We start from the raw sequence: 16,108 nt of genomic DNA on the forward strand, positions 1-16,108 counted from the left end.
AAAAAGATAGGTTGAGGAATGCACAGATTAACAGGTATGTGATAACGGAAACACAGCAAGGTGTTAACAATTGTAAAATACAGATGTCGGGCACATGGGTACACACTGTGGAATGCGTTAAGTTTTTTGAATGTCTGAAAGGGTTCAAAATAAAAGGCTGGGAAAACTTACATACCAACAAAACAGTTGTTTCTCTTCTTCTCCAGAACTTGACTTATGTTTCTGATACTACACAGTGAGAACTTGTTGTTGTTCAGTTTGTCCCCAGATGTAGCTCTTGCATACATGATGTAATTGCCATTTTCTTTCTGTCCTAAATTCTTAGATTCTCCTGGGGTGCACTCTGTTCCAGAATCATGCTGTCAAGCAGAATAAGGAGTTACATAAACAGGAGATCCAAGAAGGTTTTCAGGTCGTCTGATTAAATAGTTTCTCATCAAAAGAACAAAGGAGGCCTCGGATCCCATCAGAAAGGTATCACAACCGCCTTAGACTATGGGCAGGAAAACCGTTTTCTTTGTTAGAGGCCACTGTCTTAGACAAGGAGGGTAATCTCGGTCTGGTCACAACAACTTACAGCTTTGTGAGCAGGGACTAGAACTGAGGGAAAACTGTCATTAAGTCCATCAAATATTTACCTTTAAAACTAGTAAAAATAGTAAACAATAAAAATAGTAAAAAACTTCAAAACTACGTATTCTTCAGATTCCAAGCTCAGCTGCCATGTTCTGACTAGTTCAGAGGAAACAAGTGGGGCAAGGGAAAGTGAACAAAGGAGCCTAGCACAGGTCTGTGTACAGAGTAGGAATCCACGTGTGCTCAGGAACTAGTACCAAAGGAAAATAAATGTGTACACTGCAGGCACAAGCACAGTGCTCTGGGACTGGGGATGTAGTTCAGTGGCACAGTACCTGCGAGGCAAGCGCAAGGTCCCGAGTTTGATTCCTGACACCAAAAAAATAAATAAACAAAAAACACACAATGATCTATTTTTAAATGAAATTAAGAAAACTCCAAGCTGGACATAGTTGCATGCATCTGTAATCCCAGTACTTGGGAGGCTGAGGCAGGAGGGTCACTATGAGTTCAAGGCCAGCCTGCATTACATAGCGAGATCCTGTCTCCTAATTATTGTTTTTCAGAACACAGGAGACAAGTTTTATATAGCAGTGAGTGTACATGCTGAATGCTTTTGGTTTTGATAGATTTAAGTATCACAGCATCAAAGTATAGCTCCCTGAATTTTGCCAAAGTAAAAACACTCATATGCATAATCAAACCCTGTCTCAAAAAAAAACTAAAAAAAGATCAACTGCATACAGGTCCAGCAACAGACTGCCACCAGACTCTAGCAGCCCTTGCCCCCCTGGAAATACGCATTTAAACAAGCAGGGCTCACAAATCATTGGGTTCTAAAATCTTGTTTTCTTTTTCTCTTTTCCTCTTTTTTTTTTCTATTTTTGGTACCGGGGATCAAACTCACGACCTTGCGCTTGCCAAGCAAGCACTTGTGCCAGTGAGCTAAATCCCTGGCCCAAAACACTTGTTTTCAATATCCAACAACACTCTCTACAGAGAAGCAGAGTGGCCCAGGGAGTCCACTTAGTCACTTTCTTTTTTCCACTCCCCATTAGGAGGTAACGACCTGTATTAAAATTGTGGCCTGTGCCATCATCTTTATTCTTCCTGATACTTCTTGCTTTTCCCCTGAACCTAGAATCAGATTTACCATCCTCCAGTATTATCTCCCTTTATGTCTTCATTCTGTGAAATGTAGTATGGCAGCTAATTAAAGTATGGCACTAGCACTATTTTCAACACTCAAATTTTAGGAGAGAAAACCCCAGTACCGCACAACCCTTGATGGCCTCAGAATACCTGGCCACCTTTAAAATCAATGCATTGTGTCCAAAGCTACTCGGAGGCACTAAATACATAAAAACATTCAGATGAAGCAAAACCACTGTAGTTCAAATCGAGAGTAAAGTTTTACAAAGAAACTATAAATTTTGACCAAAAAAATCTATTAAAAAACACTCATAAAAATTTAAAAATCAAAAAATGGACAAGAAAAGTCAGTTATAATCAATGACCTGCAACAACTGTTACTATCGCTAACAAGCAGTACTGACATCACTCACATCTGTCCATTTCCCAAGTAACTTGTATGTGGCTGTATCATACACCAGTGTAAGATCTGAACTCTGCTGTGCATACAGGTGTATTCGTGTTTCAGCTTCAAGTGTAAAGCACTGCAAGCCTTTTATAATGAATATTGTGTGGTGTTTTCCAATTGTGGGTCCACTTTGGCTGTTTGAAATTTTTGCTATGAAAAAAGAGAAGTGCAATTGAACTTGTGTGTGTGTGTGTATGTATCTTTTTTGAGACAGAGTCTCACTATGCAGTTCAGGCTGGCCTTGAGCTCACTTTGTAGCTCAAATTGATCTCAAACTCCAGCCTCAGCCTCCAGAGAGCTGGGATTACAAGTGCGTCGCCATGCCCTGTCTTTGTAAATCCTCCATTTCCTTCTCTTAGCTGGATATCCGGTGGTAGAGTCACTGAGTCAACAGCAGGGACCAAGATTTCAAAGGTGGAGGAGGGAAGGAACTGACTTCCTGGTGGAGGACTGTGCTGAAGGGCCTGGCAATGGAAGGGAAGAGGAAACACAGGGAGCAGACCCGGGCTTGACTCAAGGCAAACTCTACACTATATGATCAAGAAATCATGTCAGCACTATCAGCTGGGAGTGGAAACACAATTTAAAAAGAAGTGGCATAATTAGAACTGTATTTATACAAAGATGAATCTGGCAAGGGTGGGTGTAGATTACAATTTTCATACTGAAACACAGAAAGTTGTCTCACTTTTTATTATCATTTCCCATAACAGAGCTTCTAAAGCAGTTTATAGTAAGCATACAATGACTATATGAGACAGGGCAAAAAATGTAATGTAAGCAATGTGAACACTCAGGGAGACAGGAACAGACACACAGCAGGGAGACAAAAGACTTCAGTACAAGTGTCAAGAGAGCCAGGTTCAGGAGTTTATGCAGTTCCAGCTGATCTTACTACAGATTAATAAACATCTGACAAGCAGCTACTATACTCATATAATAGAATGTACAACATTACAAAAAACTAGCATGCACGTGTCATTAGCTATGTGGTGTGAGAAGGAAACAGCAAAGTAGGCAAAGGAGGACCACACTATCTATTAAGCAATAACCAGAATGTAATACAGCACACTAAGGTACTAAGTCAGCCACCTGGCATGCGAACAAGCAGCGCCAGTGACTGGGGTTTGGATTCTCTGCACCACAGCTGGTCCTCGAATCTGCAGCAGCACTATCTGGGATGCAGCAGAAATACAGAAGACCCCCAGATAGAGTTTGTGTTTTAAGGGCCTCACATGATTGACATGTGAGGGGTTCTGCACTAGCTGGCGAAGGAGAAGTGTGGTGCACATCTTCCCCAGCAAGGCCTGGAGCCAAGGGATCTAACAGGGAAAGCGGCCTTCTCTGTGCCTGAAAATGCATACTGGCCAACAGCAGCCGTTCTCTGCTTATCTCAAAAATCTAGGGATTTTGGGGGGCATTTCTTTTCCGAGACAGTCTTGCTGACTCAAAGCCTCTATGAAGCCCAGGCTAGCCTCACATCTGCAAACCCCCTGCCTTAGCCACCCCAAATGCTGGGATTACAGGCATTCGACCCCACAACTCAGCTCAAGTATTATTTTGATAATAAGCTCTTGATTGCAGAGTGGGACTTAGAAAGCTAAAGATAACTTACTGAAATGGGACGTTCCACCAACCTGAAGAAATCCAAGACCTATATTTGTAGACATTTAAGCACAAGTATACTACTTATTTCTACATAGATGTATGCATTTTGTTGCTAGGGACTGAACCCTCAGGATTGTAGGGGCCTTGTGCATGCTAAGTGTGTGCTTACCACGAAGCTGCACTCTCAGGCCCTACAAATTATCTTTCAATAATATAATATTTACAAGTGTTAAGCTAACCTTGTAAACTCATAAAATGAGTTGACATACACCTTCCAAGTGAGGTCTTCCCAAGCATGTTTCTTTAAGAAGTTCTAGCTGGGCACATGCCTGTAACCCCACCAACTTGGGAGGCTGAGGCAGCAGGTCCACTGGGTGTTCAAGGCCAGCCTGGGTTACACAGCAAAATTTTGTCTTGAGAAAACCAAAAAAAAAAAAAAAAAAAAAAACCTGCAGCTCTACCAGAATCGCAAAAGTATCTTTCAGTATTTCCTTTTTCTGTGTACTACTGACCTTTAAGTCACTTAAGAGTCAATATAATGGATCAAGGTATTAGACGATATCAAAGAACACTGTTAATTTGGTTAAACATAATCACATTATGGCCATAATAAAATATCTTTTTCAAAAGTGTATATTAAAATATATAAGCACAGGTTATTCTGCTTTAAACAACTTAGCAAGAAAAGAAAACAATATCTTAAGTGGATATGGCAAAACCCTGATCACAGCTGATGCTGAGGCACAGGGTGGCCAGATGCTGGGACCACATGGCCTGAGCTCAGAATGGTCTTCCACAGCAGAGGATGGCAAAACACTACAGAAACCAAACAATACCCCACAGCCTGAAAGTGTTTACCAGCAGGTGGTTTACAGAGGGGCTCTTGTCCAGTCAAGGTGCGAGGTGAGGTGCCAGGTACAGCCCTTAAGGACTACACAGTAGGGAACTCAAGCACAGCAGGCCTGCCAATCTGCAACACCCTTCCCAAGAAAGGACCACATTCTCTCTGCCCCCAATTCATCCAGGCTGCAACTCCTCTACCTCTTTAAATTCTCTGTTTTCCTGCTTCCGCCCCTCTGCCTGCTGAGTCTGCTCTGGGAACCCAGCCTAGCCGCTTCCAGAGCTGCTCCCTCCCCATCTGTACCGATTTGCCGATTCCTGTTCCCCAATGAAGTAGATTCCTTCCACAGCAGAAAAAGACAAACCCCAGTAAATCTTAATACTGCTTTAACAAAAAAACAAAGGAAAAAGCAACTTGCTAAAGAGTCTCAGTGTACTTCAGACAAGAAAAAGGCCTCTCCCTGGAGCATGTCTGAAGCACCACGAACTAGACGTTCTCCTAGGAACAAGAGTTATACACAAGGGGCTGGGGATTTAGCTCAGTGGCATAAGCACCTTCCTTGCAAGCAGGCAGTCGTGAGTTCGATCCCCGGTACCAATAAAAAAAAAAAGAATTACAGATACAATTTTGTCCATGTAAACCAGTCGAAGCCCCTTCCGTTCATGAAGTTTTGACACTGCTATGCTTACATTTCTTATTTGAATTACAAATACTCTATCTTCTTCCCCTTCAGTATAATTGGGTATATTACTGTGTTCTGCCACATAAACACCAAACATTGTTATATGTATTTGCTTTCACTGTAAACAAAAAATCGTTCAGAATGAAAGGCTAGTAACATTTTAAAAATCTAGAAGTTAGGCAATACTTACTGGAGATCCAAAGTTATGTCCAACTTCATGAGCAAAGGTTATGTGAGAGACTTTGGGAGGTACATGAGACCCGTAATTCTGCACAGTAATAATTCCAGTGTTCAAGGACTTCTTCTTACCATCAGAATAGAGCTTACTTTTTTCACAGATTCCTCCAGAGCTTCCTAAATTCAGAACAAGAAAAAGCTTAATTATCTACTTCATTCCACTCCCCAAAGAGCTAATATTAAGGAGCTAAATTAAAACATTTTGTATTTTCAACCTAAAATACAAATGTTAATTGTAATTGAATTGAGCATTTGAATATTTGTCATATACAAATTCATCCCATATAATACTGTCAAATACGAATTAAGCACAGAAGACTCTATCTTTAGAGCCAATCTTTATCAGTTTTTTAAAGCAAATGGGCCAATTTTTAAAACTCTAATAACATTTTCAGTATTTTAAAGATCCAGCTAATTTAAAGGATGATCATATAAAAGTTTAACTATATTTTTCTGAAATATAGTCTTTGAAATTTGTTTACCTTCTTAAATAACTTTTTATCTTAATGATTACTGCTTATATTAAAGTTTAATATTTATTATAGAAAAATACCATATTGTGGAGTAACCCATATAGGAAAAGATAAAATACTACATCTAACTTTTAAATTATCATTTAATTTTTTAAGAATATTGTAGCTAGTTCTGGTGTGCCAGGAATACAATTAGTGATACCATATATGCTAAATTACAACCCAGCTCACTGCTTTATAGTCTAACATTTTGCTATCCAGAGTCACCCTGCAAACTACAAGCTGTGAATAAAAATAAGAAGGAAATGTTTTTAATTCACATTAAAAGCAATCAGTCATCAGGCCAAACTGAAAACACTGAGATAGCCAAGCCAGGGCTGAACAACCCCAGCAAGCCAGAGAAGCGGCCTCTCAAAGCGGGGTGCAGGGGCCAGCGAAGGAAGCGAGTGATGGGGTTGTCCAACTTCAAGAACTCACTTGGTGAAGGAGCCACTGTCTCATTCTCTCCAGCCTCTGATCAGCCGGCCCCACTGAGTGCTAGGACTGCGGCCCACACTCTGCTGGCCCTGCAGAAGGCTTTCTCATCACAGAAGAACACCACTCAGTGACTAAAAAGCAGCACACAGCAGACAACACTCAGAACAAACAGGCTGGGGACACACAGTGCTCCTGCCTGAATGGGCACAAGAGACCCTGGACTCTGTCACCAGGTGACAATGAACAGAAGAAGAAAAATAATAAAAGAACGAACAGAGAATACTTAAGAGACTCAAAGACAAGAAACTTCTATGCAAATGGTTTAACTCGCATTTTTCAGAGTTCAGACAGGTTGGTGGCCCACAGCTCACAGAGTAAATGTTCTGCAATCATTTACATGACAAGAACATAGTATATTTCTCCCACTGTATTTCTGAGTAACAAGTATTCCCAGAATTAAATTAAATTAGGCCAAGTTACACCAAAGAATAAGGATGAACCAGGATTAATTTGGCCAACTAAAAATGAAACATTAAGAAACAGTAACAGATTACAAACTGAACCAGTCAGGTATGCAGAATTATCTAAAAAGAACCAGACTATTAGCAAGCACTGCAAGACTCATAGACAGAAATGAACAAAAGAAATTGTAATGCACATTAAGCAAGCTGAAGCAAAATAATTTACATCAATTTATAGAACTAGAACAGATAAGAACCCAGTCTCAAGCCAGGCATGGTGGTACCCACCTGTAATCCCAGCACTTGGGAGGCTGAGGCAGGAGGATCACTGAGTCAGAGGCCACCCTCAGCTACATAAAAAGTTCAAGGCTACACAGCAACACTTAGTCTCAAAACACCAGAAACAGAACCAGAACCAAACAAAACAAACCCAGGCTCCCAGCTCTTGACCTACTGTGTTGTTCTGGTATTCACTAGTACCTATGAGTTTGTAGCGCACAATGGTGACGGGCACCATGAGGCACTGGCAGGTGTACAGGACACCCTAACTGCTTTTATTTCCCCTCCCCTCCCTCTCGCTCTTCTCCCTCCATCGATATTTCTCTGCCCACCTGCAGAGAAATCTTCCTACTTCGCATTATCTTTTATTTTGTGCTTCTCATATAAAAGAAACCACGCCATATTCAGATTATTTCACTCGACATTATGGTTTTTGAGGCACATCCATTTCCCTACAAAGGATTCACATTGATCCATCCCAGCAGAGCACTGCTCCACTGTGCAAATACGCCTCACTTTCAGTGTCCAGCCACATGCTGGCAGACACGTGGGCCACTTCCTGTTTCTCCCAGGTGCCACAGCTTCATCCCAAGTGACAGGGACAGAGCTCAGTCTACACCATGCGTGACTCTTCTCTCATAAACAAGGAGACGGACCCCAGCAGTACCCGTCACACAGCCTCTCTTGGGAAGCAGGACACACCTCAACTTCTTGTTGGAACCGTCTCACAAAGAGACGGTGAGGTGCTACAGCAGAGACACAATGACTACCAAATGCACTGAATCTGGAGTCCAAAGAACTCAGGTGCTGTTCCTCCTTTAGCTCTGCAACCCTAGGCTGCTCACAAAGTTTCCAAACTCCAGTTTCCTCATCTACAGAACAAAGACACTAATACCTATACCTCATATGGGTACTGCAGCAATAGGGGGTGGGGGTGAGGGGTCATCTCTATAGCATGCCTTGTAAAGTCAATCACAGAAAATGCATGCTGAATAGAAAACTGATTCAGCCAGGGAGAGGAAGGACCACCTGCAGGGAAGGAGAACACTACCAGCTTCACTTCGAGGGGGGCACAAGCTGGGCTGAGGAGCACAGAGCCTCTGTCCCTGCTCTCCCCTCCCCAGAGGCCCTCAGAATAAAAAAGGTTAAGAACTGGAGTCAGGGGTTCACTGGAGAGAGTAAAGGCACATGGCATCTGACGCCTGAGGTAAGGAGGAGAGATTAGAACACCAGAGAAACATGAGCAGAGCAAAGCGGGCAAGGGAGGCAGTCGATGACGAAAGATGTCACACTTTTCCTCCTGGCTGCTCAAAGCACCTCTGAGGATGAGGTGCCCGGGAAGGACCCTGCTTCACCCCACAGAGAACGAACGACCAAGGCAGAGAAAACGTGCCTCACCCCGAACTCTGCCTGCGCCACCTTAGAAAAATGACAGCATCACAAACTGTGGCTCAAACACCACAAACAATTAGACAGTAAACATCCCCAACACCCACGGCCTTAGCCAATCAGAAGAGAAACTCCAGATTCCAATGGGGGAGTATCCCACAGGACCCAACAGTACTCAGCAGGCAGGGTATGGGGAACTCTAGTACCATCTGCTCAATTTTTGGGGAAGGGAATGGGAAAGAAGGGGAAGAGAGGGGAACGAAGAAAAGGGAGGCTTTTTTTTTTTGGTACCAGAAATCGAACTCATGACCTTGTACTTGCAAGGCAGGCGCTGTGCCGCTGAGCTACATACCCAGCCTGAAAAGCCTGTCTCTGAAGTACTAGGTATCTGCAAGAAGATGACACATCTGGCCAGGTGGCTGCAGGCCAGGGCACACTTGGTGAACAACAATCTGCATGTGGAAACACCAGCTTGTGGAAGTATTGTGCCTGAGGTCACACCGCCTTACCCCGCAAGCATTTTGTGAGCAAGTTTTAGAGATAAAACTCCAAACCTGAGGCAGGGCATGGTGGCTCACACCTGTAATCCCAGCACTCAGGAGGCTGAGGCAGGAGGATTGTTGTGAGTTTGAGACCAGTCTGGGCTACACAGTAAGCTCAAGGCCAGCCTGAACTGCACAGAGAGACCCTGTCTCAAAAAGACAACAAAACAAAACACCTCCAAGCCTGGTGGTGCTGGGCCTTCGGTGTGTACTAGATTCGCCTGTCAAAGGGCTAGGCCCCCCTCTCTGAGCTCCAAGGCTCACACATCCGCTCTCCAACGGGTACCTCTGCAGCGGGGATACAGGACCACACCACAGAAGCACCCCTGGGAGCCTTGGGAACTGCAGCATTTCTAGGACCTACACGAAGAAAAAGCAAAGGAAGCCTAGCTTTTTTATAGCACTTCCTGAGGAGCAGGGAGAAAAGACCATAAGCTTTGCCATTAAATCATCCAACTATCTGAGGGGGAGGAAGACATCACATTATAACAACTATAAAATGTAAGCTTGGCATAGTGGCTTGTGCCTATAATCCCAGCATTTGGGAGACTGAGGCAGAAGGATCACCAGCAAGTTCAAAGCAAGTTAAAACTACAGGACAGTATTAAAAGCTATGTGCTGTGACATGCAACCCATGACATAAATTTGCATCTTAATAACACCATGAACTGGGCTGACCACACAATAAGGAAGACAAACAGAAGCAGCTTTGGAAGTTGCAATAAGGATATTCACTGCTGGCTTTAAAACAAAAAAAGGGCAAGAAATACAAATAGAAAACAGTATTCCTCAGGAACTTAAAGTAAGCCTAGTAAAACTAAGACTAGAGGGTATGTGGGGAAGAAAATCGGATGTAAAAAGAATTAAAATGTATATTATCACCATTTGCAGATGACATGATACTCTACATAGAGGACCCCAAAAACTCTATTAAAAGACTACTAGAGTTAATATAAATTCAGCAGTGTAGCTGGATACAAAATCAACACTCAAAAAAATCAATAGCATTCCTGTACACAAACAAAAAGCTGACAGAGAAATTATGGAAATATCACCTTTTACAATAACATCTAAAAAAATGAAATACCTAGGAATCAGCCTAACCAAGAATGTAAAAGACCTATATCCTGAAAATTATACTACTCTAAAAAAGGAGATTGAAGATAATCAAAAATGGAAGGTTATTCTATGCCCTTCGTTAGGAAGAGCCAACACTGGGAAAATGGCCATATGCCCAAAACTGTTACACAGAGTTAATGTAATCCCAATCAAAATACCATTAACAGATCTAGAGAAAACATTCCTAAAATTCATCTGGAAACAGAAGAAATCTAGAATAGCAAAGGCAATTCTGAGCAACAAAGGCAAGGTAGGAGGCATCTCAGTTCCTGACTTGAAATTATACTACAAAGACACAGTGATAAAATCAGCATGGTACAGGCAAAGAAATAGACCTGGGCATCAATGGAACAGATTCGAAGATGCAAACACAACTACAAAGACACTCAACCACTTTATATTTGACAAAGGGGCTAAACATGTTCACTGGAAGAAGGATAGCCTCTTTAATAAATGGTGTTGGAAAATTGGCTTTACACATGCCACAAAACTAAACCTATGTTTATCACCATGCACTAAACTAAAATCAAAATGGATCAAAGATCTAAATATTAAAACAGAAACACTAATTCTACTGGAAGACAAGGTAGGTAGAAACCTTGGAGATATAACAGTAAGCAAAGAATTCATGAACAAAATGCAAACTGCACAGGAAAAAAGAATCAACAACTGGGATCTCATCTTATTAAAAAAGTTTTAGCACTTCAAAAGAAATCACCAACAAAGTGAAAAAGAAAACCCACAGAATGGGAAAGAATTTTAGCCAACAATCCCTCAGACAAAGGACTTATATCTAGAACATATAAAGAATTGAAAAACATCAAACCCCCCAAATTCAAAGATCCTCTCCAAAAATGGGCGTCTGAGATAAACACACAGTTCTCAGATGAAGATATACAAATGGCAAATAAATCCATGAAGAAATGTTCACCATCACTGGTCATTCGAGAAATGCAAATTAAAACAGCATTGAGATTTATTTCATCTTACCCCGGAAAGAATGGCTGCCATCAAGAAATCAACCAATAACAAATGTTGATGAGGCTGCGGGAGAAAAAGGAACACTTCTCCACTGTAGGGAGTGTAGACTGGTGCAGCCACTGTGGAAATCAGTATGGAGATTCCTCAAAAAACTAGGATTGGAAGCTCCATTCAATCCAGCTATTCCCCTCCTGGGTATTTTCCCAGAAAAACTGAAAAGGTCATGTTACAGTGATATATGTGCACCTATGCTCATAGCAGCACAATTTGTAATAGCTAAATCTTGGAAATGACGAAAATGTCCATCAACCGCAGAATGGATGAAAAAGATGTGTTATTTTTATACAACAGAATATTACTCAGCTATAAAACAGGATGATCTTGAGGCTTTTATAGGTAAATGGAAGCAACTTGAGACTACCCTCATCTGTGAAATAAATCACTCACATTTGTAAATATCGAATTGTCTCTAGTATAAAAATAATAATAAAAACTGAACAAGTAATAAGATCCAAAATGTATAATAGATACTGTAATAATGAAAAGGAAAGAAAGTGTTCTAAAGGATAGAATTGTATGATTAATTGTGCAAAATAGCACACTTCTAAGTTGTTGTTAGTTCATCAAACAGAATGGTTTGTACTGTCACTGTTTGATTGTTACTTTTTATGCTTTGATTTTGTAACTTGAACAACTACTTCTAAGATAACAATATGTAACTTATCAACCAGTGATTTACTACTCTTCTTTTGAAATTCTGTATTATTTCTACCCTTTTTTCTATTTCACTTTTTTTCACTAAATTAAAAAAAAGAATTAAAATGTGCTATTGCATGTACCAACTCCCCACGATGAATACAGTCATTGTACGTACTGCAAATACGTACCAGTAAAAAATTTTTAAAACAGCAAAGAGCTATGGGTAGCGGGGCTCTTGCCTAGATCTCTTTCCAAGCAGCACTTCCTTTTTCTTATTTTTTGATTTTTCAGACAAGGCCTTGCTTTGTAGTTCAGGCTAGCCTCGAACCTGTGGTGATCCTCCTGCCTTGGCCTTCTAAATGCTGGGTTAACAGCACAGGCCACCATGCCTGCTAGCATTCTCTTTCGGTTAAAATAAAGACTAACAATAAAATAATAATAAAAGGCAGGTTTTCCTTTCCTGCCGCTCCTCACCAGGGCTTCCCTGTTCTTTATCTCCCTGCACAACAAAAACAATATACTTTTCCTCCTTTAGACAAAGCAAGAGATGTTGTCCCCTTCCACCTCTCAGTCCCTATTTTGAAAACTAAATACATATTCATAGCTGTGTTTAATGGCATTTAACTTGAATATTTCAGCTACTGAAAGCACCAAAATGTGAAGGCTTTTCCCGGGACTGTTTTCAGGATGAAAAGCCACCTCGTGTGTTTTGCAGCCCCATCACGCTTAGCTTACTCTTGCAAACTTGCGCCATGTAACTAGGACTGTGCCTCTGCTCTGCACAAGTGGCCTCTGCCCCTCGCAGGGAGTGGGGCGTGGTGCCAGCAGTTACCTGAAGGTGCCCCCACCCACGCCAGACCGAGAACCCCATCATCAAAGTCTCGGTCTGTGAAGACGTAGGCCAAGCAGTAGTCATCGTGGTTCTGCTCAGAATTCAGCTCCAGAAACTTCTCCACACCGATATTGGGGAAACGGAAAGGATTCGTGGGGTCCTTCTCATCAGCAGTTGTATTGATCTAAAAATCCAAAACACAAAGTACATAACCAGTGTTGGGTGAATCTGAGTAAAGGCTCTTTGTCCCTCTTGCATGGGAAGGCACAGCGTGGCCAGGGTGGAATGGGGCTCAGCCTGCTCCTGCCGCCCACCATAAGCTAGGGCAGAGCCAGAATTGAGGAATGAGTCCTGGGGCACCTGGCCACCGAGCTACAGCCCCAGCCTATTTTCCAATTTTTCTTTTTCTTTTTTTTTTTTTTGAGATAGGGGCTCACAAGCTGCCCTGATGGGACTTGACCTTGTAATCCTCTTGTCTCAGCCTCCCTCAGTGTTGGGATTACAGGCACGCACCTCTGTGACAAGGTCAGAACATCTGGTTTACCATTAGCAACCAGAAGCATTCGGTGATAGTCGTATAACACAAAAACTTTCAAAAGCAACCACATGTATGTTATAAACAACTCATGATTAGAAACACAGATGGTTTTCACTACTACATATAAAAATGAAATTTCCTGATACTTCTGTAGTACTAGCTATAAGCCTTAATTTTAAGTATATGAATTCTGATTATGTGTGTTAAAATATATTCTTCACATCTGAATATTTACTGATCAAATATAAATTTTAAACTATTTAATATATTATATACAATCGTCAACAGATGAGATTTAAACTACAATTTTAAGGCAGGCATGGTGGCACACTCCCAGTACTCATGAAGCTGAGGCAGGAGGAGTGCCCAGAGTTAAGCCCAGCCTGGGCGACATGGCAAGTTCAAGGCCAGTCTGGACTACACAGTAACACTCCATCTCCAAAAGAAAAAGCTTTACCAAAATTCGTTCAGGCGTTTTCTGCTTTCTACTTTGCTTCCTGAAGAGCAATGCTTAAACCTTGACTTGCTACTTAGCACTTCTACTTGCTCGCTTACGACTTTAGACGTTTCTCTGAATATATTTGACTATGAAGAGTTCTCATACTGTAAATCTACAAGCTTTACTTCACCGAATGACAATTCAATTTAAGATTTAATTAGACTGCCTTTAAAAAGGAGCACCACCTGCAGCTGTGTTATTAAGTACACTACCATTTTCTAGTACACACATTTATCTAGTCAACTATATTTTAAGAGAAATAGGGAAACAAATATAAAGAAACACTTTGGCAAACACTTTTTGTAACATTGTTTTTTAAACTCAGGTTGTATATCTACTTTATAGAGTCTTTAAAAGCTATAATGTACATTTAGAAAACTCAAAAAAAATTTGAATCAATTTTAGCTCAATTTTGTAACTTACTATTTATTTCTTTATAATCTCTAACAGTTAAACTAACAACCAACCTGTGGCTGTGAAGCAGCCCTTCTCAAAGGCCATCCTGCAGTTTTTTGGAGTTTTGGGTGATAGGAACACAAAAAAAGGTGCTGTCGTCAAATCAGTTTAAGGAAACATCGTTTCCTTCCCTGAAAGAGTTCTTAAAACTTGATACAAATTTTCAAAAAAGATTGTAGCATAAGCATTTTTCCAACTTCCAGTTTTAAACACTGCGTGTATCCTCCCTCTGCTCTGGAACTGCAAAGCAATCTCAAGCCTTAAATAAGATGTGAGAAAAAGCCACGTGCAGTTTTCTGCAAGTTCCTGAGGGGTTAGGGCCTGCCTGATGGTATGTTAACCGGATAGAGATCTACTGGATCTCTAGTTAGTCCCAGAGTTAAGCTCTGTAGATTTAATCCTTAAACCATAAACCCAAGGGTCCCTATGTGTACATATGTGTAAATTCCAAGAGTAAATGTACATAGTCAGTAGACACAAGGTAACTATTTAAGTAATTTATCCATTGTTGGGGCTGGAGGTTTAGCTCAGAGGCATAAGTGCCTGACTTGCAAGCAGGCAGTCGTGAGTTCAATCCCCGGTACCGATAAAAAGGAAAAAGACCAAAAAAAAAAAAAAAAAAAAAAAATTTATCCATTGTTTAAAGTATTTATTGCATAAAGAAGAAGTAAAAAGCAACCATTTTCTTTTTATAAGCATGGTTGCTATTTTACCTCTTAACTTTGTTTAATTATTAAAGTTCCTTACTCTTATGCGTTTCACCATGAAACTGATATTTCGGATCCCGGAGAAGTCCGTGGTCTGGTAAATTGTATCAATTGCTTTAACATGACTGGATATCTATCAAGTGAAAAAGAGAGCACAATTTATAGGTAATCTTGAAATATGAAAAAGATTATGAACAGTTCCAAAATCTAGAGTTAGTTATGACCTACAACATTCAAATGTCCCCACCATACACTAGACGAAAGAATAGCAAAGAGTAGTAAGCTATGGCCGAGATAGTCTGTGTCTTTTCCAGATTTTCTCTAGTCAAGTGCAAAAACAAAACCCTGCTCTTGCTTTGGTCTTATGAAAGCTGTTCCTCAACCATGCTACAGGCACGGGCCTGGGCTTCACACACAGGGCTTCCTCAGGGTCTGGAAGGTCTTCATTTATCCCGACAGACTGACTCAAACATGCTGGATAAGATCCCCCTGAAAGGAGCGGGAGGGATGAGAGATTGTAACAGCGCTGACCGTGCCCATTACACCTTCCCATCGTCTGACCTCAGCACCCAAACGATGCCTTGGCCAGTCCACTGGTCCACCCGGCTCCCAAGGTGATGGTTTGAATGTTTCTCCAGAGATGCATCCATCTTACACTTGCTGAGTACTCATCTCGCCTTCCAGTCTTTAAATTTCCCCATCTTTATCCATCTCTGTCTTCCTCAAAGTAAGTCTTCTGTCGAGCCACGCTTTTCTTTATTACTGACTCCAAGTCTCAGTGGGTGTTCAAAAACATAGTTTTTCTCAAAGATACTGGTGATGTTCAAGAACATCTATGTCCTCTTACATCTTTTGCTGTTTCTCTCTGAGGCATCTTCCTCTACCTACAGACTTGCTCCTGTGCTCCCTAGTTTCCCGGAGGTCCCCCAAATTCCATGTGTTTTCTAGCTACCATACCCTTTTCTTTCTCCACATGTCTTGAAACTTCACCATCTCCTCTGCTAAACTTCTGCTCATCGGTAATCTTCTAGCAACTGAAAACCAGTTTCTTCTCAAGGATACAACTCCCTGTGCTTTCCCCTGGACCTTGCTTGTTCCTTGGCCAACCCTAC

At 41.3% G+C, this 16,108-nt stretch overlaps 1 protein-coding gene across 5 annotated transcripts in view; it reads right to left on the reverse strand.

The window, feature by feature from the left end:
• The window catches only part of Adam10 (ADAM metallopeptidase domain 10), a 120,295-nt gene that overhangs the window by 22,902 nt on the left and 81,285 nt on the right, over nt 1-16,108 (reverse strand). For all 5 annotated transcript variants that reach the window (XM_063254092.1, XM_063254090.1, XM_063254091.1 and 2 more), the window contains 4 exons: nt 15,037-15,129; nt 12,797-12,980; nt 5,498-5,661; nt 176-359 (listed from right to left, as the gene is read on the reverse strand). In XM_063254092.1, the coding sequence (XP_063110162.1) occupies nt 176-359; nt 5,498-5,661; nt 12,797-12,980; nt 15,037-15,129 (625 nt within the window). The remainder of the gene's footprint in view (nt 1-175; nt 360-5,497; nt 5,662-12,796; nt 12,981-15,036; nt 15,130-16,108) is intronic.

Source organism: Cavia porcellus, unplaced genomic scaffold, assembly GCF_034190915.1.
Source record: "Cavia porcellus strain 051 isolate PalLab524CR breed Dunkin Hartley unplaced genomic scaffold, mCavPor4.1 scaffold_8, whole genome shotgun sequence".
In the NCBI taxonomy this organism is placed as follows: Eukaryota; Metazoa; Chordata; class Mammalia; order Rodentia; family Caviidae; genus Cavia; species Cavia porcellus.